General features: G+C 42.8%; 1 protein-coding gene across 5 annotated transcripts; it reads right to left on the bottom strand.

The window, feature by feature from the left end:
- Positions 1 to 264: 264 nt before the first annotated feature.
- On the bottom strand, positions 265 to 23,098 carry uba1 (ubiquitin-like modifier activating enzyme 1). 5 transcript variants are annotated; one of them, XM_076983543.1, is made up of 26 exons: positions 22,892 to 23,098; positions 13,711 to 13,923; positions 13,103 to 13,161; positions 12,803 to 12,971; positions 12,283 to 12,417; positions 11,110 to 11,216; positions 10,899 to 10,989; positions 10,585 to 10,717; positions 10,323 to 10,420; positions 10,084 to 10,230; positions 6,539 to 6,715; positions 6,211 to 6,318; positions 5,996 to 6,076; positions 5,645 to 5,797; positions 5,228 to 5,393; positions 4,443 to 4,639; positions 4,273 to 4,337; positions 3,961 to 4,156; positions 3,717 to 3,791; positions 3,445 to 3,634; positions 3,214 to 3,302; positions 2,163 to 2,255; positions 1,866 to 2,057; positions 1,683 to 1,784; positions 1,500 to 1,600; positions 265 to 1,386 (listed from the first exon to the last, which is right to left on the bottom strand). In XM_076983543.1, the coding sequence occupies exons 2-26, from the start codon at positions 13,921 to 13,923 to the stop codon at positions 1,251 to 1,253; spliced, it is 3,273 nt and encodes a 1,090-aa protein (XP_076839658.1). In that variant the 5' UTR covers positions 22,892 to 23,098; the 3' UTR covers positions 265 to 1,250. The 5 variants fall into 5 exon arrangements, with proteins under 5 accessions (XP_076839658.1, XP_076839660.1, XP_076839657.1 ...); XM_076983545.1 differs by having other exon boundaries at positions 13,807 to 13,923; positions 22,892 to 23,097; XM_076983542.1 differs by lacking the exon at positions 22,892 to 23,098 and adding an exon at positions 16,511 to 16,783.
- Between the last annotated feature and the right edge of the window lie 569 nt (positions 23,099 to 23,667).

A 23,667-nucleotide genomic window follows, 5' to 3' on the forward strand; every position in this document is an offset into this window, starting at 1 on the left:
TGTTTACAGGTCTACCATGAAATGCTGCACAAGAAGCATCTTCATTTGTCCAACACTAACTCACAGAATTATTGGTCTGGAGCCCATCAGTACCCTTACAAGGTCTTTGTCCTTATGATTGGCCAAAAAGGCACTGAAATTTCACCAAAGCAAGTTTGTTAAATTGGTATCTTGAATCAGTTTGCAGAAGTGTCACTGTCCTTGAACATAATGCTGCAGTGGGTACTTACAAGTTGCATAAACACATACAGAAAACAACCAAGAGAATCTTTAACAACTTTATTTCACTATCACACTAAGTGCTCCCATTACAGAGTAAAATTGTTTATTTTTACTGTAATGTTTCCAGGAATTTAACAAAGTAGAAAGAATAGTTTATGTCCTACAAGTCCTGTGCCAAGTTCACAAAAAAACTAAACAAAAACAATAATAATAATAATAATAACCCCACCCCCCTCTGGTTATGTGCAGGTCCCCTACCCCCAACCAAAGAGAAGCCAGGAAGGCAAAAGGACCCCCCACCCCACTGGGCCTGTGGAACAGAATGGGTTCAGATGTGAGGGGACCAACTGGCTTTGAGACCTTGACCAGAAGTAACAACCAATCAGGTGATGACACCCACCGCTTCTCTTACCAGCATAGGTCAAGTGTCACTGTTGTAGAAGTACTTCAAGTCAAGACCAGAGAGCACATCAAATGGGGTCAACAAATGACAACAAAAAAGCCCAAAGCACTGACACTGTTACTTCCATGTCCAGTTTTCATTTTTTTGGCATCGTTCAAATGGTACCACATTCAAATGGATATTAGAAAGCGGTCCAAAGAGTATGACTGGTGCTCATCGTGGAGGAAACTGGGTAGGCAAGAGAGCGGCAGGAAAGGAATAGTACACTTGTTACACAAGGAGTGTGCTGGGAGTATACTGATCACCTCATACACTTGAGCTTTAGTACAACCAGGTTTAAATTAAAGTTAGTCAAATAAGGTCCCATTCACATGCTCCCCCCCCCCACAAATCTTGCTGTACCAGCCCTAGGATGTATTTAAAAACATGGGGTATGACTCCGGGGGGTCTAAACTGGAGTCAAAAGATTTCAAGTGATTTCTGGAGCCAATAATTATCCCTCAATACACAACCACTTTAAAATTATTATTTATTTTTAAACTCTGGGCTCCACCCATTAAATGCAGAGCTTCAGCCGAATTCCCAACACTTCCTGAATCCACCCAACCCCACCCTGGCCCTCTTATCAGCGAATGGTGTATCTAACGTAGGGCACCTCCACGTCCTCATCGGTTATGTCGTTACAGCAGAGTTCGAACACTAGTGCTTTAACATGCTTCCCCAGCTTCTTCTTGGACACTTTGGTCACGATCTCGGTCATGCTGAAAGGGAAGGCCACACAGACAGGACGCTATGAGCTTCGTACAAAACGGAATCACTGGAAAAATTATGAGAATGACTTCCGTTGTGCGTGGTGGAGGGAGCAGGTACTTACGGGAGCTCCAGTCTCTCTTTGAGCTTGGCAGCAGGCATAAAGAACGAGTAGAGCATAGACACACCCTGAGAGAGCATGGTGATCTCCAGTTTGTGTTCGTTCTGAGGAAGAGAAGAGATGCTAGGAATACAGCAGGTCTAGTAGTGTACGTCGCACAGGTGGTGGTCACGAGAGCCTCCGTACCTTGAAGTAGTCCAGGAACTGCCGGAGGGTCATCTCCTCCCCATTCTCCTGAACGCCCTTCACCTCGAAGCGGTCCCATAGTGTCCAGTCGTTATCATAGTACTGTCACAGGAGGCCACAAATCAGTCCGAGCAACCACTGGGAAACGATGCCCATCCTGCACAGGTAACTCAGAGAACGTACCTTGTGCTTTGGAGCGGCGATGGGCTCAGAGAAAGCGAAGAAAGGCAGGGAGAGGTTCATGAAGCCGTTCTTGTAGGACTCCAGCTTTTTGTGGCCCTGGACAATCTTGAGCAGCTCCAGACACACCAGGCCCACCACAGCAGCTGTCGTAGTGGCTATGGCAGGAATGATCTTGCCAGCAATGAGTTTACTCTGTAGCACAAAGAGGAAAAAACATAAGATTACAAAAATACATATGCAGAGAAATGCATTAAGTATGTCCTACACAAAGCTGGAAGCTTCTAGCCAGATGCTCACCTTGTGTCTGTCTGCAGGAGGAATGTCGTAATTCTCTGCTCTCGAATTTGATGCCGCTACTATGAAGTCCATGTGGAAGTTAGTGTCATCATCCTAGGATAGGGGGGTAAAAAAAACACCAGTAAGATTCAAGAATGAAATGCTCTCCAGCACAAAGTTAACAGTCTGTGCTGTGTGAAGGGCTATACTGGTGTAACATTAATCTCAAACAGCTGCTCGTCTTTCATGATGGTTCAAGGAGACTTGCACCCACGACAAATCTTTGGCACAATTCAACATACACAGTACATTGTAAGTGTACCTTCTCAGAAAAGAAAAAAAAAAAAAAAAACAATTCAGTCCAGTTGTGTTCCGTGTCAAGTTGTTCACATAACCAACCAGAAGTGACTCAAACCTGTAGATCAGATTATTATCCGATTTGTGGCCATGTGACTTGAATGAGAACACGAAGATCGGATTTCGTGCTGCTTTTTTTCTATATGAACGCTCTTAGAATCGTTGCAGTCAAAACTACAGAGGAGAGCTACGGCGCTTTGCAACATTAGCTGCGAAACAGCTGCCTTTTATTTTCACTTTACAGACATGATGTGCAGTTGACTAACAGCAATCATCCAGAACACAGAGATGCAACACACAAGTTGTTTGCCTTACTGGTTTCAATACCAATAGTCACCTAACAAATCGTACGCTTTTTGATGTTGGCAAAGCAGGTGACGTGTGCATTAGCATTAATTCCATAGACTATAGAACATTAACATTCACATTACACACAGGTGCAGGTCATCTATAATTATTAATGTGAACCTTCAAATCCAATCTGAGCAAATAAATAAATACATTTAAACATGTAACTGAATGCTGAATTAAACATGGAACTGAATGCAGCTTGTGTGAATGCAGTGTAGGGATTCTCCTTTTAAACTGAAGAATGTGTTTTCAGGCTCTTCAGCTTCATTATCCAAAAGCCAGATATCACAACATATATACCATTACATTCATGAAAAACACCATGCTGGAGTTTGTGAATATTTTCTCGTCTGGGGAGACGTACCTTTTCAAAATCGATGGGGCAGAGTTTGTACTTGGATGGAGCCTCCGGAGAAGGAAGTATGTTCTTCAGGTCCTCAAGCCTCGAGTCATCTATGGACGTGCAGTTTTGAAACATTACAACTTTTTACAGTTTTTCAATGGACATGAAAATGCAGCTCTTTCCATTTCAAAGTACTTGAACACCACGATTAGGTCTCGCCAGCCGAAGGATGCACAAGTATTCGTCCCTTACCCACGGAGGCATTGGCGCTCTGCAGCTCCTGGTCAGAGACGTGGATCTTAACACCAGATTTAGGGGTGAACTCCGGTACTTTGACTTCCTGCAACACTTTGGCTACATTTGCACGGTCAGAGGAACCTTGCAGGCCATAGGCCTGGGCAAGCAGGTTGGCGGCGGCCATTACGTAGTCCATATGCAAGTCCTGAGGAGGGGAACAAGCATGAGGGAAACCAGAACTGAACACATGGAATGTGTTTAAATGTTGCAGTTTAACAGCCACTCACATTGCTAGTACTAAACTCTAGAGGATGAGGACATCTTTTGGGACCCGACCAGAAGGGAGCGCCAGAACTTGTGAGCTAAGGAACAGGAGACAAAAAGTTAATAATGGATAATAAATTACAACGGGGATCAATCAATTTTAGTTATTTGAAATTAACAGTGTCATTCAGAAAGTGATTAAATTCCAAATGTAGTGAGACGCATGCGGAACAGGAAAAGTCTATAATCTAAACGACAGAATGTCACCTGGTCAGGAGGGAAATTGTGCAGCAACTGACGGATGTTGTTGCTGTATTGGCACTGCCAGTGGTTGCGAGCCCAGGTCACGCAATCCTCCCAGCTGCGGGGACTCTCCGTCACTAGACTCTTATACACCGCCTCCAGGACCTCTAAGGGCTGGGCACCAGGAAGCTTCAGGGTACGCTCCATGAACTTGGGGTCGCTGAGTTCAACGAAACAGACATGTCGCTCTGTTAACATTAGAAGAACCAAGCGCAATCGCAGCATCGAGCTGAACAGAGTCAACGTCAGAGGCGAGACATTAGGCATCACTCTTACGTTAAATACTGCATGGCGTTCTCAATGGGCTGCTTGAAAAGTCCTTCAAACTCGTCACGTGCCCACTAAGAAAAGAAAATGAAGTATTATGCCAAAACGACCACAGCTAGGTGAGGTGAGTGGGTGTGCGCATCTCAGATTTAGGAGTGTTTTAGGGTCGAGACCCTCACCTGGAGTGTGTGTTCGATGGCGTTGGGGAAGTTCTTTAGGGTACAGATAGGTATGGACTTCTCTGGGGGATCTTGGCTGGAGCTGTAGGACTCCGTGAGGAAGGGGATTACCACCTGCACGTTTCCTTTAGTTCCCAGAGTACCAGACTCGAGCAACGGCTTGCGGTAATACACACAGCGACGGTCCATGTACATGCCTTAGGAACACGAGCACAGAGAGAAACAGAGGTACGTTTAACTGAAGCACCGGGTGGCAGCAGTCCACAGCCACTCGAGAAAACACATGCAAGAGAAAAGTACATTAGTGCACAAGAGTGAAGTTATTTAGAAACAAGCACCACACGTGTTAAACCTACAGCCCTCTGAAACTCACATCAAGTTCATTTACATTACATTTATACATGGCAATTTCATTGCACCTTGGATCTAGACTTCATCCCGATATGAATTTAACTAGATTTATGTACACTTTATACATCAAAACTGGTCTGCAGACAGCCACAGTGAAACATGCTCGCTATTAAAATACAGATGTGCGTATAACACTCAAGAACCAACTTCCTGTAGTTATACATGATGGTAGCCACTCTAAAATTAGCAAAATGTATCTATTTATATATTAGGAGGTGGAGAGTGCACGTTCATGCAAGATCTGAGTAAAACATATTCGACCACTACCTAAAGTGGTTTGATCAGACTGCACATGCACCCACAGACATTACATGAAACATTAGATGATCTTGGGTCACTTCTGAAAGCCAGCATCTTTTAAACTTTTCACTCACGTGCATCAACATTGTCGAGCGCATTAGCCACTCCGTCCAGTTTCTCAAAAAAGTCATCGTCATAGACTTTCTCGGTGTCTGGCCCGACGCGGTTCTGATGGCCCGTGATGTGGATCGACGGATTCATCTGTTTCACGGCGGCAGCGGCCGTCTCGCTCTTCATCTTCTGCTCGTCAGAATAAAACGGATAATACGTGTCAACAAAATGACCAACACCTCCCCCGATCACTTCTGAACCCTTTATAGCTCTATGAATGCCCAGAGTCTTTGTGTGAATAAGGGGAGTATTGAAAAGTGCAGAGGGGCTGAACTGAGGGGAATGTTTGCTGGAGCCATTGGAGAGCCACGTTCCTGGTCTGTTCCTCTGCGGTTTGAATAAACCAATCTGCTTAGGTGATTTAAGATGTTTGTTCTCACCGTGACATCCCAGGGCCTAAAGAGGAACTGGCGATTGAGGTTTGATTTCTCTATGGTGTCCATGTCAGTGACGATGACTTCTCCCTCAGTAGTGGCCAGACCCATCATAGCAAAGTTCTTTAGCAGCTCACAGCCAATGGCTCCCGCACCCACCTGGGAGTAAACATTAACTAGTGACCCAACAGTGCTGGTGCAAAAGCCTATCAGCAGATTTAATTTGGCTAAATTAAGCATCGCAAAGATAGAAGGTAATAAGGTTTTCTACGGTGGCTATAAAAACCCCCCAAAACACATGGGCATTTAAATGAAGAACTACTGAATGAATAGGGGGGGGGGGGGGGGGGGTCTCACCAAAAAGTAGCGTTGCTTGCCTAACAGATCTTGCAGTTTGGAACCAAATACAGCAATCTGACCATCGTATCTACAGTTTTTCTGAGAGAAAAACAAAACAGATGGGTAGGCAGTTAATGACATAACGCAAAGAGGCATTCCCCCGTTAGAAACAGAGGTGTATAAAACACATGGCAAAATTCAAGAACAAAGCCCAGATTTTAAGTGTAACTCACAGGTGCACACTCCTCCTCAGTGAGAACGGTTTCCTCTGCTTCGGGTAAACACTCCAGGGCATCAAAGTACAGCCACTGCACAATGGGCATGAACTTGCCTGTGCATGCCTGAGGTGTAGACACACCTATCTTAGACGGGCCGAACAAGCCTGACCCAAACACTAAAACAATTCAAGTCCAAGAACTTACACGGACACAGACAAGCTATCGAATTAAGGTCACATCCGGTACAATGTTATGAATTTGTGATGAGCGTTACTGCTGACTGCTTTGTACTGGCATATCTGCGGGGGAGAGGGAGAGAGAACACACTTGAAAACTCAGTTACCTTCATAACCTCCTGGGCAGCAAGCCCACCGATGAAAGCATTGACTGGAGCCAGGTCCCCGGCGGCCACGCAGGAGAGCTTTTTGAGCAGGGATTGGTCCAGCTCATCCTGCTTGGCAGAGCCGGACTGCGCTGCGTTCACGTTGCCGGCAAGGGCCACCAGCTCGTCTGCATCGGACTGCACCAGGGGGAGGAAAGAGGACACTATTAGCTGAGTCAGTGAGCCAAAGCTCTGTGCTGTCGGGCTCAAACCAAAACCAGGACGAAAAGCACCCAATGCACCTCTCCAGTATGATGACTGTCCTCAGCATCACAACAGGGTTGTGTCGCAGGTAGGGCTGAACGATTTTGTAAAATAATCTAATTGCAATTTATCTATAAATTGCGATTGCGATTTAAAATCGCGATATTTTCTCACTGTTTCGGCATTTTTTTTTATACAGCTCAGATACAGGGTTGCAACTTTTCAACAGGCATGAAAATGGGTCAGGGGATCTGCTTGCTTCATATATGTAATGCTGCAGCCCGGAGCCCCGGTGGGCGTGGGTAAAGGGCGTATCATGTGTCAATCATTTTCGAATGCAGCCAATCAGATACTAGACTTTCGTTGTCAATCAATTTTTATTAAGCCAATTATCAGCCAGAGTTAGCTGTCAATCATTTTTTAATGCAGTATATGCCATTCTTGCACAAAAGTATCAAAACAATACTAGTCTTCAAACTTTATTTGGATTATGTCACGGGTTTTGCGTTGGTGCACTTTATTCATTAACTCCTACATTTTCAATGAGACTGTGTGATCGCGTCCTTCTTTTACTTTACTTGCTGAGCTTAATTTCGACAATGGTTATAATATTCAAAGGCTCTACAGCAGGGGTCGGCAACCTATGGCACGCGGGCCACCGTTGGCACGCCGAGGCATAATCAGTGGCACGCGACACGCTGGACCAGCATCGGCAAAAAAATTAATAATAAAAAATAGAGCACGATCCTCCAATCGAAATCGCTCCTCAACGCTCTGCTCGGCGGAGGCGCTTATACATGGCGATCGATCGCAATATAATACATAATTTGTGCCCATTTACACCACCCCTCCGCTACCAATTTACACTCGCCACATATATATGATGTACAAATGATGCAATACGTGCAATAAAGGAAAAAACATTAAAGTGCCGTTCCAGAAAAATAAGTGAGAAGTATTTTAAACTTAGATTTTAAAATGTCTAAAGTCATGGCTCTTCTAATGTTTTTATTCAGCTACTTTTGTGTAAGAGCGGCATATACTTCTGTTTAAAGAGCTTCTCCGTGCAGTTTCCGCCTTCTTTTGGCAGATCTGTTAAGATGATTGGCTGCAGTAAAAAATGATTGACAGCTAACTCTGGCTGATAATTGGCTTAATAAAAATTGATTGACAACGAAAGTCTAGTATCTGATTGGCTGCATTCGAAAATGATTGACACATGATACGCCCTTTACCCACGCCCACCGGGGCTCCGGGCTGCAGCATTACCCTTCTCGCTTGCTTTGCTGTGAAAAAATAAACTTTGTTGCCGCGTGTGAAAGGCGACATTAGTATCTCGTTCCCAGGCGTTAATAAGTCGTGGCCACGCATTATAAATTTTTTTACATGATGTCACCTTACGGGCTCCGTAAAATATAGTAAAATCCATAAAAACATTTTTTTTACTGTCATGTCAATGGATTCAATGTATGGAGCCAGATCGTAAACGCGAGAGGCCGTTTTCGCCATTCCAGATGGCTCAGTCAAAACCATTACGTCTTAATGAAACAATAAATACATCAGCAGCGAAAATGAGTGTAAAAATACCAGGTTCACGTGTTTTTATTTTCTAACATGGGCTAAAGCACAGGGTAGACTCAAACGACAAGCGTTTACAACTTCATCTTCAATCTTTTCAGCCCTGGCGCGAATGTGATCCTCACACGTCCCTGGATTCACCAGTTACAACTACAGACACACTAGAAAAAAATCTTGATTCTTATTTTATGTCACCGTTAACTACACGGGGTTGACGCGAACTTAATAGGCCTATCTATCTACCTATTTATCACAAGAGCTTGTGGCTAGATCTGACAGTGTTCAACGCTATAGCGAACGGCAGTAACTTTGTTTTACCGCAAAATATGAAAACGATTGAAACCATTAATAACCCAATTAAATCCACTGGGAAATGTACGATCTGGTAAATGTAGTGGTACATGTACGAAGCTGCTGGCCACTGTCATTTAAATTGCCGATTTCGGAAGTGCTCTGTTTGCTTATTAAATCAATATGATAATTAATACATATAATCTCCCGACCCCCCCCCCCCCCCCCCCCCCCAAAAAAAAAAAAAACCAAAAAAAACCTCATCGGATCTACACGATTCACGTAGGTCACCCTTTTCAACTTCAAAACGGCGAATTTCGCCGAAAGGTGACAGATTTTCATGCCTGTTTCAAGATCGCTTGGAGTGAGACTTGAACCTGGAGTGGGTGGCGAACAGAATTTGTTATTGGGGGGGGGGGGGGGGGGGGGGGGTTTAAAATGGACTAAATTTAAGTATTATTATTATATCGTGATCGATCGATCGCCTGTGGTTGCGAACAAGTAACTTTTTAGTCCAAGACGCTCAATGCGTGAGAGTTGGCAACCCTGCAGGTATAGCAACTTGGCTAAAACATGTGCGTGAGGGCATTTGGTAGTGCATATCCAGTGTGTTTAACAAAGCCATGAAGCCGGGCATGTTCACTATATTAACGGGCATCATGTCTTTCACTATGAACTCCGTTACTGCCCGAGTTATTCCAGCGTGCCACTTCCAATTACATCCATAAGGAGTTACACTTTCAAACGGTTCGGTCAGTGAACCCTGTCTGCTGGACCGCAGATTCATCCGTGCTTTAAATCCTATTGCGCGTATATGCGTGATTTTATGGTATTTCGCTGCTCACCGCAAACTAAAGCTGTAAAAGCGCAGAGAAACACTTTTGCGTATTTGAAGACGCAGCACTGGTCGTTGGCATTTTAGCCTTACAGATATCATACGAGGCTTTGTGGTGTTTTTTAAATGCTGAAGAAGGTTTGTAGTGTTAACTCGCGTCGTAGCGACAGTAGCAAGGCACGTTTTACACAGTACCTGACGTTGAGCAGCATCTTTTTAAAAGCCAAAGTAATTTCACACAACTGATATGCTGCCCCTCTTTGGTATTAGACTTTCAGTTGTGTCAGCTTCTGTCGAGCCTGAAGCCATTGTGCAACAAGTTAAAGTGCGCTGTGTTAACTTCACTACCTCCCTGCCTCCTGCTCGGGTTTGCTCCGTTCGTCCTCGGCTCGCTCCCAAGTCACGTGACCAGTTTAAATCGCAGCCTGTGCGATTAGAGAATCGCGTTTTAAAATATCGCGAGATTACCGCAAATGCAATTAATCGTTCAGCCCTAGTCGCAGGTAGAACGATTTACTAAAGTTGCGTTTCAGTTGTGCTAATCTCATATCACCACCACAAGTAGGAAAAAAAAAATACACTTTTCCGAGTGGCTGACCTGATTCCAGGGCTTGGGAGAACGGCTGTGTTTCTTCTCAAAGGCATGCAGAGCCTGGAAGCCCACGTGCAGCTGTCCCGGACGATCAAACTTGGCAAAATCAGTCAGCAGGAACTCGGGCTCGGATATGGAGGAGGAAAAGGGTTTCTGTAAAGGGGTGGAGCAGACTTCAGATATCCCATCCTGGATTCTTTATCACAGTCAGTTTTGTAGCTGCCACTGAAATGAGTCAGACTTACAAAGGACACTTTTTTGGGCATCTTGACCTGTGTCACAATACCACCTCTCACATAGTCAGTGAAAGATGTGGTGTCGCAGATACTGAAGGTGTAGGGCCCTAAGGAGAAACAATGCCATTTTTAAGCACGAGGGACACATTTAATCTTCATCTAGAACAGCCCGCTACATTTCAATAAAGCTCTGATAAAGCTTTAATATAAGCAGAGCAACTACTCTAATTCTGTTACTCATGTACCATGTGTGGAAGAGCTATGGACTCACCCAGAACTTTGATTTCAATTGGCTGGCAACCGTTAAGCTCAGTCATCCCCTGCACCTCCGTGAAGGTGACATGATCTCCAGACTCAAAGCCGTGCCTGGCTTCGTCCAGACAGGTGACCACCCCCGCACCGTCCTAGGGGGAAACAAGCATAAAACAGGCTAGCAATCAGTCAGATAGCCAGGAGTCACAGACTGAACCTGCTATAAAGAACAAGGTCATTTTTAAATGACACTGGAAAGTTACATATGGCAGCAATCATCAACATTCTGAATGGCGATGTGTAAAATCACGGCGGACAGGTGGCAGCGGTTACCTTGGTGATCATGGAGATCATGGCACTTAGAGGCTGCTCTCCATTGGTGTCGTACACCGTCATTTCATCCCCAAAATCACAGAAAAGTTGCCTATCCAAAAATAAACACTGTATATTACCACACCTCAAAACATCACAGACGGGAGAAAAACAAACAAAAACAAACAGCTATGCGTGGGAAGGTTTTTACAGTGTCCAAGTGTGTCCTCACCCAAACAGTCCACGTGTGTCTGCAATGACCAGTTTGATGCCTTTGCCGTGACAGAAGTCACCGATGTGCATCTGTTCCTCAAGTGTGGAGTTGGTCAGCACCACCACCTGCAGCAGCGCACACACACACACACACACACACGCGCACACACACGCGCGCTGAAGACCTGCTTGGACTTTTTGCAGGCACAGTGCCAGCCGTGCGATTGGCGGGCAGTGAACTTGCCTGTTCTAAAGGACGGGTGAAGGTTTCACAAACATTTAGAGGAATACTCAAAGTGCCTGAGATGGCCATCACTTATTTTAAAACTTGTAGTTAATGATTTGACAAATGTTGATATGCAAAGACAGTCCTGATAAACTGCCCCAAGACCAGTTTTGCCAGCTGGTTAAGATAAGCTGCTTATACAAGCTACACAAAAAACAGCTAGCAGATAAGACAACACCCTAAGAGAAAACCACCGTTAGCCCAAATTCTCATGGGAATTTGACATATTAAAATCTGCTGCACTCAGTACTATAATTATACATTACACACACACACTGATAACTATAGCTTTGTCTAATTTTCAGCATTAGCCTCTTGACTTGCATCTATACAACCTTCACATTCCACCACTTTTCAGCCCATGAATTTTCGGTCCTTGTTATGTCTGGAAATATGCTGGAAAGTAGTCCTTCATTTTTCTAAACTATGCAGAGGTGCAAAAGAACCCTAAACATCTCAACGGTGGAGGTGAAAACACAGAGGGGACAGGTGGAGGTGAAAACACAGGGGACAGGTGGAGGTGAAAACACAGAGGGGACAGGTGGAGGTGAAAACACAGAGGGGACAGGTGGAGGTGAAAACACAGAGGGGACAGGTGGAGGTGAAAACACAGAGGGGACAGGTGGAGGTGAAAACACAGAGGGGACAGGTGGAGGTGAAAACACAGAGGGGACAGGTGGAGGTGAAAACACAGAGGGGACAGGTGGAGGTGAAAACACAGAGGGGACAGGTGGAGGTGAAAACACAGAGGGGACAGGTGGAGGTGAAAACACAGAGGGGACAGGTGGAGGTGAAAACACAGAGGGGACAGGTGGAGGTGAAAACACAGAGGGGACAGGTGGAGGTGAAAACACAGAGGGGACAGGTGGAGGTGAAAACACAGAGGGGACAGGTGCTAGAGCGTACCTGAAACTGTGTCAGGTATTCATTGGTGAGGGCTCCGGTGTAGCAAGTCACAGGGACGTAGCTGTTGAGTTCTGCCAGTCGGATCTGACTGACCTCGGCACGATTCTTCCCAAGGTCCTCCTCCCGCAGGTAAAACTAGAACACACGAGCAGCGCATCAGTTTCACTGCGAGGTTTCCCCTTTCCCCTGCTCTCTGTTGGACATGAGGGGAAAGACTTGCAGACATCCTGGCCTACTGTTTCCAGCACTCGCATTTCCCCACAGGCAAATTAAATATCCTTGTCATTGATTGTATCGGTGCCACTGCACCGATACAATCAATAGGTACAGAAATATTTTAAACCCAAAGTCTAACTATACCTGCCCTTAACAGCCACCCAATCGATAAGGTAATGGCTGCTTAATAACACAGCAACTGCGTCCCCATTTAAAGTGCCAAGTCAGTAGATGTGAAGGACAGCAGACTCCAGCACTGCGGTGCCTGCGGACGAGAACGGTCCACCCTCCTCCCTCCACTGACCTGTGAGGAGAGGTCTCCCCACTCTGCCACGCCCTGGTCGTGCAGGGTGACGCTCTTGACTCCGCCCAATATGACGTTCTTGGCGATCTCCACGCCAAGGCCTCGCAGTCCGGAGATAAGCACATTGGAGACCTGCATGCGTTTCATCGCATCGTGACCCAACACGTACCTAACGGACCACAGTGGTTAATTACACATCCCTTAAAATACCACTCACTCGCACCTTCATTCATTCAAAATTGTACACAATAATCTAAGGATGTGTCAAGAGTGTTAGCCAAACTACAAGTTGGAACTTACAATTGTCTGGAGTACAGGCCTTCATCAATCTCAGCAACGTTTCCATTCTTAGCCATGCCCTAGAGAAAACATAGCCATCAGTGCACCATTTACAGAACTGGCTAATTCAGATTTACATCTGCAGACGGCACTGCACGAGGCATCCGCTGGGCTGCACGGACTTGTCCAGCAGAAATAAGTTAGGGCTGCTTCGTTGCAATTCGTTAGGCAGTCAAGGATAAATTTCACACCAAAACCTCATCTTTTCTGTGAAGTGCAATACAAGGCATGGAAGAAAAATGCTCCACTTATGATTTTGAGCACATTTCTACCATTAACCCCAATGTCTTTGTTAGCCAACACATACAAAACAAAGAAAATGACCTTGTTTATCTCAACACGGGCTGAAACGTTACCCCTTTCACATACGGCTTGTAACCGTGACTGCAGTGTGTACGCAGAAGCTGTCTCAAAGCACTAACAGAATCTGAATATACTATGAGACAACTTAATGATGCACACTTAAAATAAGCAAAGTCAATGTGCTTTAGGAGAGCAGTCTCCTTGAGCAGTGCACTTACGTTAGCCGGTGTGTGGGACAGTTCATTCTCCTTGAGCAGTGCACTTACGTTAGCCGGTGTGTGGGACAGTTCAGTCTCCTTGAGCAGTGCACTTACGTTAGCCGGTGTGTGGGACAGTTCAGTCTCCTTGAGCAGTGCACTTACGTTAGCCGGTGTGTGGGACAGTTCAGTTCTCACAGAGTATGAGGAGGAGCAGTGGGATCCCGTCTTCGTCTCTGATCCTGACACGCGACGCTTCTTGGACAGCGGCGAGCTGGACATCTAAAAAAACAAACAAAATGTTGTATTTAAAAGCTTTTAAGATACAAAAAGACTTACAAGACAGCATATGCACCGACACTCATTCCAACAACAAACAAAAATGCACTCACAGATTTGTATGAAATCCCTTCCGAGAGGTTATGAGATCAATGAAAGTATGTCTGACATTCTTAAATGATAATCTCCAAGGTATGAATCAAAACAGCTGACGCCCCAGATTCTAAGGCACTCCAGTCCTATTTCAAGCCAAAACCGCAATCCTTCTAGACATAACCAGAGAACCCCTCATGGCTCAAATCAAAGCTATCAAATCAAAGATATCAAACATGAGCACAAGAATGTCAAGACTAAATCAGACAAACAAGAGCATACAATTCTGAATTTCACAATACTGGTGTACCACAAGTCTCCTGCAAAGCTTGGATATTGTGACTCAGTGACTTTAGCTTAACTTAAACTGATAAGAAAAAAACTAATTGTAATTGGTAGTTTGTTAATCATCAACATAAATGGGTTAAAAAAATGCTACAATGCCTTGAAAAATTTAAAGATCACAGAAGTCATAGCTGCACAACTGGAAAATCGGCTTTCAGCTTCTTTGATGAATAAACGTAGGCCTTGGGGAAAAACAACTTACTATTCAAATATGTACTGGCTCCATTAAGCTGAAATCTAAGCAGTTTAGAAACTACAATTCTATTTTGCTACTCAAATTGATCTATGGATAACCTATTGACCTGAAGTTCGCTCTGGAAAAGCGAAAGTATGATTATATGAAATGCAATCAAGCCTAAAAATTCATTCCACACAAAGGCCAGCAGTTTGCACTCATTTTGCTCAAACAGGTCAGACGACTTCCAACACAGTACTAGGAACTGTTTCAACTTAATTTCTGAGCAATCACAGCCTCTACAGATTGGGTTTCAGCACTGGACAGTTCCTACAATGAAGGACCATGAGGAAATGAATGAGAAGTTTAACAGTACTGGTTAAATGAGACACCTTTGTCTAATGACACATTACACAAATCAACGATTTCTTGGTGGAATTAATCACGTACATTATGCAAGTAAAAAGTAATGCATAATTTAGAAAGTACAAAATATTAACTAATGTAATTGTCCATAAAGTAAAAAAAACTTAATAGTAACCTATGGAATAGACATTAGCAAGTGCAATAACAATACAGCAGAGTAATTTCCAAAACTATCAAAAAGCGGAGTATTTTCTGTGATCTTTACCATTTTACAAGAACATTTAAGCAGCGAAACCACTATAACGAAAACACTATTCCCGTCTGCAGGGTCTGAGTCTGCCGCAAGATGTAGGTAACTACCCTGCTATAAATAGACCGTGGACAGAAACGTTTTGTTTATTGCGGAAGATTCATGCAACACTGGGCAAGGCTCACCCAGTATTCTTGTTGAAAATGCTGATTCATTAAAAACCCAACCAGTTGTATTCTGCTGGCTAACTAAGAATGGGGCGAAGAGTGACCAAATTTCACGTCGTTCTGATTAATTCTATTAATAAAGATTTTACATGAGCGTCTGAGTATGTTTCCTCAATCTTTCAACGGCATTGGAAATGAATCGCGCCCTCAATGGGTCAACGAATCAGATTTCTCTTTTCCAGACAACGAAAAATCACACCACTTGAAAAAATGTTGCAGTTGTTTCTAGTGGAAAATCCACATTCGGGTGTACCAATAAAACACGTGAAAATTAGTTGATCATAAAATCAAAGTCGATACGTCGCCGAAATCTCAGAGACAACTAGACAAAAGCAGAGCGTGTTGGACGTGATGAATACCAACAGGAAACAAAGCTAGCTAGTTGGCTAGCTATACAACCAAACCCTGCTGGTGAGAGCCTATCTGACCTGACTCGTACCGAAACCAACACGGAACCTGTGAGTGATTTTCCTGATGACAAACCCCGACAGACGAGGCTGCCTAGCGTGGCGCTACACCTGCTCGGCGCATTTCTGCCTAAAGGTTTCCTCCATATCAGACATTTCTGCCTAAAGGTTTCCTCCATATCAGACATTTCTGCCAGCACTTCCTTGTGGACGAGATGCTCACCCATCGGTTTAGACGCTGTCAGTAGTAAAATAAAACCACCACACATGAACCAACGGGACAAGCTCACACTCTAGTACATCAACAATATCGCTGGCTAGTTAAGCCGCATGACGCCAAACACATTTGGGCATTTTGGTTTAGGCGTCGGGGAGATTGTAAAATCGTTTAGAGGAGACACGGAGAGTCGACGTGAGATTAAACCGAGCTAACCTCGTTAGCCACGCTAGCTACATGCACTTGGGCCTAACGTTAGCTCCACTAAACCTGCTAGCTTACAGCTATCGACAAACTCACAGCGTCCACCACTAGCGACAAACCAACGCGTCTGGGCATCAAGAGAAACGAGGTGGTTACAACAACTCCAGGTGGCCTACAAAAAAGCCGTCAGTAATATATCGGCGTCCCAGTGACTCTTACAACCGCAACAACTAAGCGAGCCTCCCAACTTAATGAATCAGGAGTGCAGCCCGGAGCGACTGCAGCAGGTCGCTGGATGTTTCTTACCAATAATCCTTCTCTGTCCACACTCAGTGTCAGCAAACCGCTCCTCGTGGAAAACTCGAAACGTCGATGATGCGAATTACTAGCAAATAATTTAGGTCAAAAAAAGAAACCGAAATAAAAGCTCTGAAAGAAACCGGAAAAAAGCTCAATAGCACAAGACCACTGGCTTTCACGAAACGGCCCGGAATACCCCCTGACTATCCTGCCGAGTCACGGTGCGGTCCGCCTGCGCTAACAGCCTTCCTGGGTCTGCTTCAGCACACGGAACAAAACCAAAATGGCAGCTGCAGCACAGGGGCGGAGCTGCTCAAATATTCAGCAGGAAAAGGTTGTCTCAGGGAGCCACAATAATCCTCTTCATTCATTGGCCATCCCGTCTTAAACGTGCGGAAATACCGCCCCTGAAAGTGGAGGCTATTCCAAACACTGGGCCTTCACAAGCTCACTACATTACACTACAACTGCAAGACCACATACATGCCATTGCAAAATGCTGTGAGCATAGTAATTGTACAGAAACCGAGTCAACGATATAGACTAATATTCAAATGATTACTATATGGGTTTAGGAAGACAGTCTGTGGTTATGTTTTGTATAAAACGTGCAGATTACTTGACTCACTCAAGGACCATATTACGCAAACACAATCTAACGGTATGTCATTGAAATCAGCTTAACGAAGTTATCTCATGGTATTGATTATGCCATGATAACCATACTTTTATCTCAAAATCGATATTTATCCAAAACAACTTTTCTAATGGCTCTAATAAGCCACTAATTTCTCAGTTCCTTTATAATACTTTGGTGATACAACTTGCAGTTTTATCATCACTAATTACTAAGACATACAAGCTTTCATTCAGGTTCAAAGCAAACCAATAACATGAAGAGAATCTTGTTTAATGCGTTTGCTTTATACGCATACTTTTGGATTACATGCTTTGACACTAGAAGGGAGTCACAAACAAGGGCAGCTATCAAAAAGAAGCACTGTTTACCAAGTTATTGGTCGGCATCATTAAGCCAATATTTTACATATAAAACCGCCAGTGCCAAGTAAAATGATATACTAGAAAAAACTGGAAGCATTTAATTTGTTCCAGCCTCTGTAAGTACTTGCCTGCCCTGCACCATGTTGTTAAAGCAATTGTGCAATATGCAAAATATTAGTATCGATGTACAATGTGACACACAGCCAAACGCTACTCAGAATTTTGTATTTAAAAACACAGTTTTGACATAGAATTGAAACTAAGATTTAAGTTTGTACCAGCTCATTTAACATTTACCATCAAACATGGACTCAACACGGTTTACAAACAACCACTTTTTACAATTACATTTTAGCATTATTGACCATTTCTCAAGATGGTTTCCTATATTCCTATATCAGTTTTCAAATGTGTGGTGTGTGCTTAATTAATTAAGTAATCAATTAATTTGCTGCAAATAAAGAACACTTTAATAGAGCAAATTTTTGGGTAAGTGTACCCATTAAGCCCAAGTATACACCTACATAACAAATCTGAAGTCAATTCTACAGAAGAAATGAGCTCCGTTGATCATTTTTCCAGTCCCCCCCCCCCCCCCCCTTCTGATTAGCCATTGCTGAATGAGGACCTGAATTGTGTAGACAGTCCCTGGTGACCTTAAGTAACCAAAGAAAGTCACCAAAATAACTTTACTTTGCAACTACATAGAAATGGCAAAAATTGTGTTAAGTACTATACTACTACATAAATATGCATTGAAATTTGTATGATATTTATTGATTAAATGTTAATTATTGTTAAATAGTTTTTTCAAGTTCAAACACCACACAGCATAGTCGATACACAAGAATCACAATATGGTACCCTGTCAAGATTTAAGAATGTTAAGCATGAATACTGGACATATTCCAGGGTTTGTCATCTATACATCAACTGCAAATAGTTTAATTTAAATGTACATTTAAATAAATGGAACTGCAGCAGCCTTTAAATGACAGTGAATTGTTGTACATATCAAAGTAGTTAATACCGTTTTAGACATCATAGTAATATAAATCTGAAACTTTCTATTGTACTATTATAGCTGTTCCATTTAGGCCCAGTTTGATCCTTTCAAGCCCATTTCAATGTTTAAACTGAACTTTGATTTCACTCTTACCAAAGCATGGTCACATCATCATCGATTGTTTTGCCTCATTGGGGATGCCAGTGTTAATCACCAAGTTTGTATGAATCATCAAAATAAGGCAACATTAAAACCAATGCTAAATGAAATGAATCTATTCCTAGTGGATTACAAGTTCAACATTGACATTGAACTTCTGGACTGATTGTATGGTTCAGATTTATTTTTATATTATATATTTTATACAGAAAATGTAAGAATAATAAAATGATTTCTGATTCTGTAAATATTCCATTTCAACTGTTTTAACAAAAAAAAAAAAAACCCCACATAGCTTATGAAGAAAAACCATGGTCTTAAATGCACGATGTGTGCATTTTAATCCCACGGCAGACTTTTCACACATTTCACAGTATTTTTATATTTTACAATAAAAACTGTATTAAGTACTTTGTGAAACTGTGAGACTAATCTTTAACGTTAACAATATACAGCTCTGGAAAAAATTGAGACCACTGCAAAAATCATCAGTTTCTCCGATTTTTACTCTTTATGTTTTACTAAAACGAACATTGTAGCATTTGCAGAAAATGAGAAATGGTCAAAATAACGAAAAAGATGCAGTGCTTTCAGACCTCAAATAATGCAGAGAAAACAAGTTCATATTCATTTAGAAACAATAATACTAATATTTAAACTCAGGAAAAGTTCAGAAATCATCATTTGGTGGAATATCCATAATTTTTTTTATCACAGCTTTCACCAGTCTTTCACACAGCTTTCACCAGTCTTTCTCACTGCTTTCACCAGTCTTTCTCACTGCTTTCACCAGTCTTTCACACTGCTTTTGGGTGACATTATGCCACTCCTGGCGCAAAATATTCAAGCAGTTCAGATTTGTTTGATAGCTTGTGACTATACAGCTTCCTCTTGATTACATTCCAGAGGTTTTCAATGGGGTTCAGGTGGAGATTGGGCTGCCGTGACAGGGTCTTGATGTGACGGTGCTTCATACACACATTGATGGACCTAGCTGTGTGGCATGCAGCATTGTCCTGCTGGAAAAACCAGTCCTCAGAGTTGGGGAACATTGCCAAAGCAGAAGGAAGCAAGTTTTTTCCAGAATAAACTTGTATTCATACATCCTTTGCAAAGATGAACCTGCCCAATTCCAGCCTTGTTGAAGCATCCCCAGATCATCACTGGTCCTCCAACAAATCTCACAGTGGGTCCAAGACACTGTGGATTGTACGCCTCTCAAGGTCTCCATCTAACCATTAGATGACCAGGTGTTGGGGAAAACTGAAAATTGGACTCAGAGATGACGAATTTACTCTAGTCATCTTATCGTTATGGTCTTTTGCAAACTTCAGCCTGGCTCTCCTTTGCTGCTTATTGATGAGAGGCTCCCCTCCCGTTTTACATAACTTGAGCCCTGCCTCTAGGAGCCTGTTACAAACTCTTCTTACCCCAGTTTCCACTTGGCATTCCTTTTGTAGGTCACTAGATGTTATCCTGCAGTTGCTGACTGACATTTGAAGAAGGTGACAGTCATCCCAGTCAGTGGAGAGTTATTTTCGCCCTCCAGTCTTGTTGTAATTAACTGCTAACTTAGAAATCTTAAGGATGGGAGCAACATGACGCTCACTGTATCCCTCTGCCAGTAAAACCAGAACTGAGCCCTTATTCTTCTCACCCAAGACCTTTCTTTTCAACTCCTTTGGCGTGGTTAATAGTTATTTTGAGCTATTCCTAGCACTTGTTTTGCCGTCCAGCTTATCCTTTTGCAAGAGGATTGTGAAGATCACAGCAGTGGTTTTTTTTTAAATACTTTTCCTCATTAAATAAGACTTATTCAGAAGCACATTAAATAGAATGAGGTGTACATGGGTTGGAATTCAACTGACACTGGAATGGAATGGTTGTCATACATGTAGAGATGCTGATTTTTAGAAAACTTTGCAGTGGTGTCTAAATTTTTTCCAGAGCTGTATATATTTCCTTTTTTAAAGAAAAGAACAGAACATTTTGTTGGGCTTAATGGGTCCATTAAAACTCACAATAATTAAATATCAATATTTTAGGAAACAGAACCAATAAAGCACACCTCTGAATATTTCAAAGTGGTTAATTCATAACAATGTTTATGGTTTGTGTAAGGGACAGAAGAGCAAGTTAATTAAGTTAGCTTGGTGGAAAAAATCTATGGTAGAAAAACTACTGATAACTATTTTACATAAAACTCATGTCAAATGAAACGTCAGACAAAAATAATGTACATTTCACATCAGTGGGTATTCAGACTTGTTTAGCTTATTGTTAATTGGTTACACATTTAGTATTACTTAAGGTTGTCTACTAGTATACATCATGTCTTAAGCACTAACCAATGTAGCCTATGTGATCAAACTTACAAAAACAGAATGAGCGAGTCAGTTGCCCAGTTAGGAGGCAGTCTCAGGACCTTTCCCCTCCTGTCACACTGTTTTACTTGCCTAAGGTTATTGGCAATCTTTTAAAGGTACATTTCTACAACAAAAATGTTTACCATCACATGGCCAACGCATTTCTGAATAATATATTGGGAGAAACCTGTTTCTATAAAAAGAATAAATACTAATTTTTAAATGGCTGTCAAATGTATAGCCATGCCCACACATGCATTAAACATGAACTAAATTGTGAATGGTTAATCACTACTAGCATAGATTTAGACCTAGGCTTAGTCTTGGTTTGGGAAATGGACCACCACTGTTTTAACACCAATACATAAATAGATACAAAACCAAAAACAAAATGAACCCCTTGCTAAATAATAATGCTGAAAAGTAATAAATGCTGACATCTCTTTTCCACCCTCAATTCAGTAACACAAAGGCTAAAACATTCCTGTGGTAATACATTTCTTTAAAAAAGACATCTGGTGCTAGGCGACTGAATCTTCACTTACTCTATACATATAACCAGTTAGCCATCTGGTAAATATCAAAAGCAATAGATGAATTAAAAATTCACAGCTGCACACAAACCTCTCGATACACAGTGAAAGGATGGAGGGGTCGTAGGATGAATTCACTTTCTAGCTGTTGACAGTGTGCCTAGCAAAGCACACCTGAATAGCTTATAATTCAAGTAATGTGAATGTCCCCATTCCAAAAAAGTGTTAGGGTGAACATTTCTGTTTAAAGAATGAGAGAGGGAGAAAATAATGTCAAACGAATAGACGTTGGGGGAGGGGTAATACCTTGTGACAAAGGCCCAAGTGGGCCGTTTATTCTTGGTTGCGTGGGGGAATTGAGACCCAGGGTAGGGGCTCACATTCTCGGTGTAAGGGGCTTTCTCCCCGGGCAAATGTGTGCAACCTCCACGGTTGCCTTTCACATCACTGCACTGCTTAGGTATCCATGCACCTGTGCTTGACTAAGTGAATATCCACTGCTAAACATCGCCAGAAAGCCAACAACACAGCTAGCTAGCTAGCTAATTATAACAAAAAAATCGCGACATGCTAGCTGAGTGGCTAGCTCCAAGAACCCAGACGTGGAGCTACAGCATTACGAACTGAACCCGGTTACAGTAGTAGCACACACGGCTCTACTAGCGCTACTACTGGCCCTCCTGTGTTGCTCGGTTTATTGTTTATCCAACTATTTTAACAAGTAACGTTAACTCTCCATTAGTAATTTCTTAAGTTTTAGTTGTTTTATTCCGCTGACATTCTTCCCGTCAAATTATTTCAACAGTGGGCGACACGAAGCTGGTGGTCAGATACGCTAGTTAAGAACAGTCCCGTGTGCTAGCGGCCAGAACCCCACGGCTGCTGTGAGCTTGTGACAAACATCTCCAGATCATGGTTCAGTTAGCCGTGCTAGGAGATATATCCGCCCGGCTACCTCCACACAGCCTCGAGGGATCCGAATCAAAAGAGAATCGTTTTTAAATCTTAGCGTGTCTTTCTAAACAGTGAGCTGGTTAAATCACCAGGGACCGTGTGACGAGCGCGCCTCAACTTTGTTGCACACGGGGACTTGTGGAAGATCCTCCGACTCCAAGATCACATTGTCCTGCGACTACAGCCACCTACACAGTTCACTACACGTATGGTCAAATCGCTCCGTCTAGCGTGCCAGAAGACCAAACTCTCTCACATTCTCACCAGCGGGCTGGAGAACCAACCACAACCATCTAATATAGTGCGCGTTAGCCGCCTAGCCAGCCGCAGGTAGCATTAGCGAGGGACATAAGTATGCACAACTCACCACATCCGATGTTGCCCGGGCCTCTCAACGGTACAGAATACAAAAATACCTCAAAACAAAAGAACCACTAAAACCCTTTAAGTAACTGTCTCTCGAGTTAACGGGGGATTCTTGATTTTCCGATCTGAGGAGAAGAAGTGATGGACTGACGCCTAACCGGCCACCGACTGTACCGTTAACGGCACTTTCAGTTCAACAACTATTCTTCAGTTGTTCACGAGCGAAGCAGCAACATGTGCGGAGTTTGAGTATAGAACAGTCGACTATCCAAGGTGTATATTTTAAACAGCAACTGAGTTTTTTTATAAGTAGCTAAAAATTATTTCGAAACGCTTCAACGTGGTATTTTTCTATACAGAAAAACGGATGACATGGGTTATTTATTGTACAGTTTCTTAGAAAAGTTCTATAATGTTACGGCAATATTTGTACACACCCCTGGCCAATCACAAAATGGGCTCATCCACAGTTATGAATGCGCAGTGCAAGGCGGGAAACGCAGTACAGAACGCTTCAGCTTTCTGTTGTTTCTTTGTAGTCGAAATGTTTTAATCGAACCAAATCCATTGTCTTATTTTTAAACAATTATTGGAAATTTAAACGATGAAATGCGTGTCCAACTGTTGTTGAATGGTATTAGGCAGGACAGCCGTTTTTGTTGTACGCACATTATGCTACATTAATAAACGAAATAATTTTTTTAAGCAGATTTTAAGCATATGGCTGGAAAAAAATGCTTGGCAAGTCAGAAGCAGTAGACAAATAATTTATATTGT

This window comes from Brachyhypopomus gauderio, chromosome 21 (genome assembly GCF_052324685.1).
Source record: "Brachyhypopomus gauderio isolate BG-103 chromosome 21, BGAUD_0.2, whole genome shotgun sequence".
Lineage (NCBI taxonomy): Eukaryota > Metazoa > Chordata > Actinopteri > Gymnotiformes > Hypopomidae > Brachyhypopomus > Brachyhypopomus gauderio.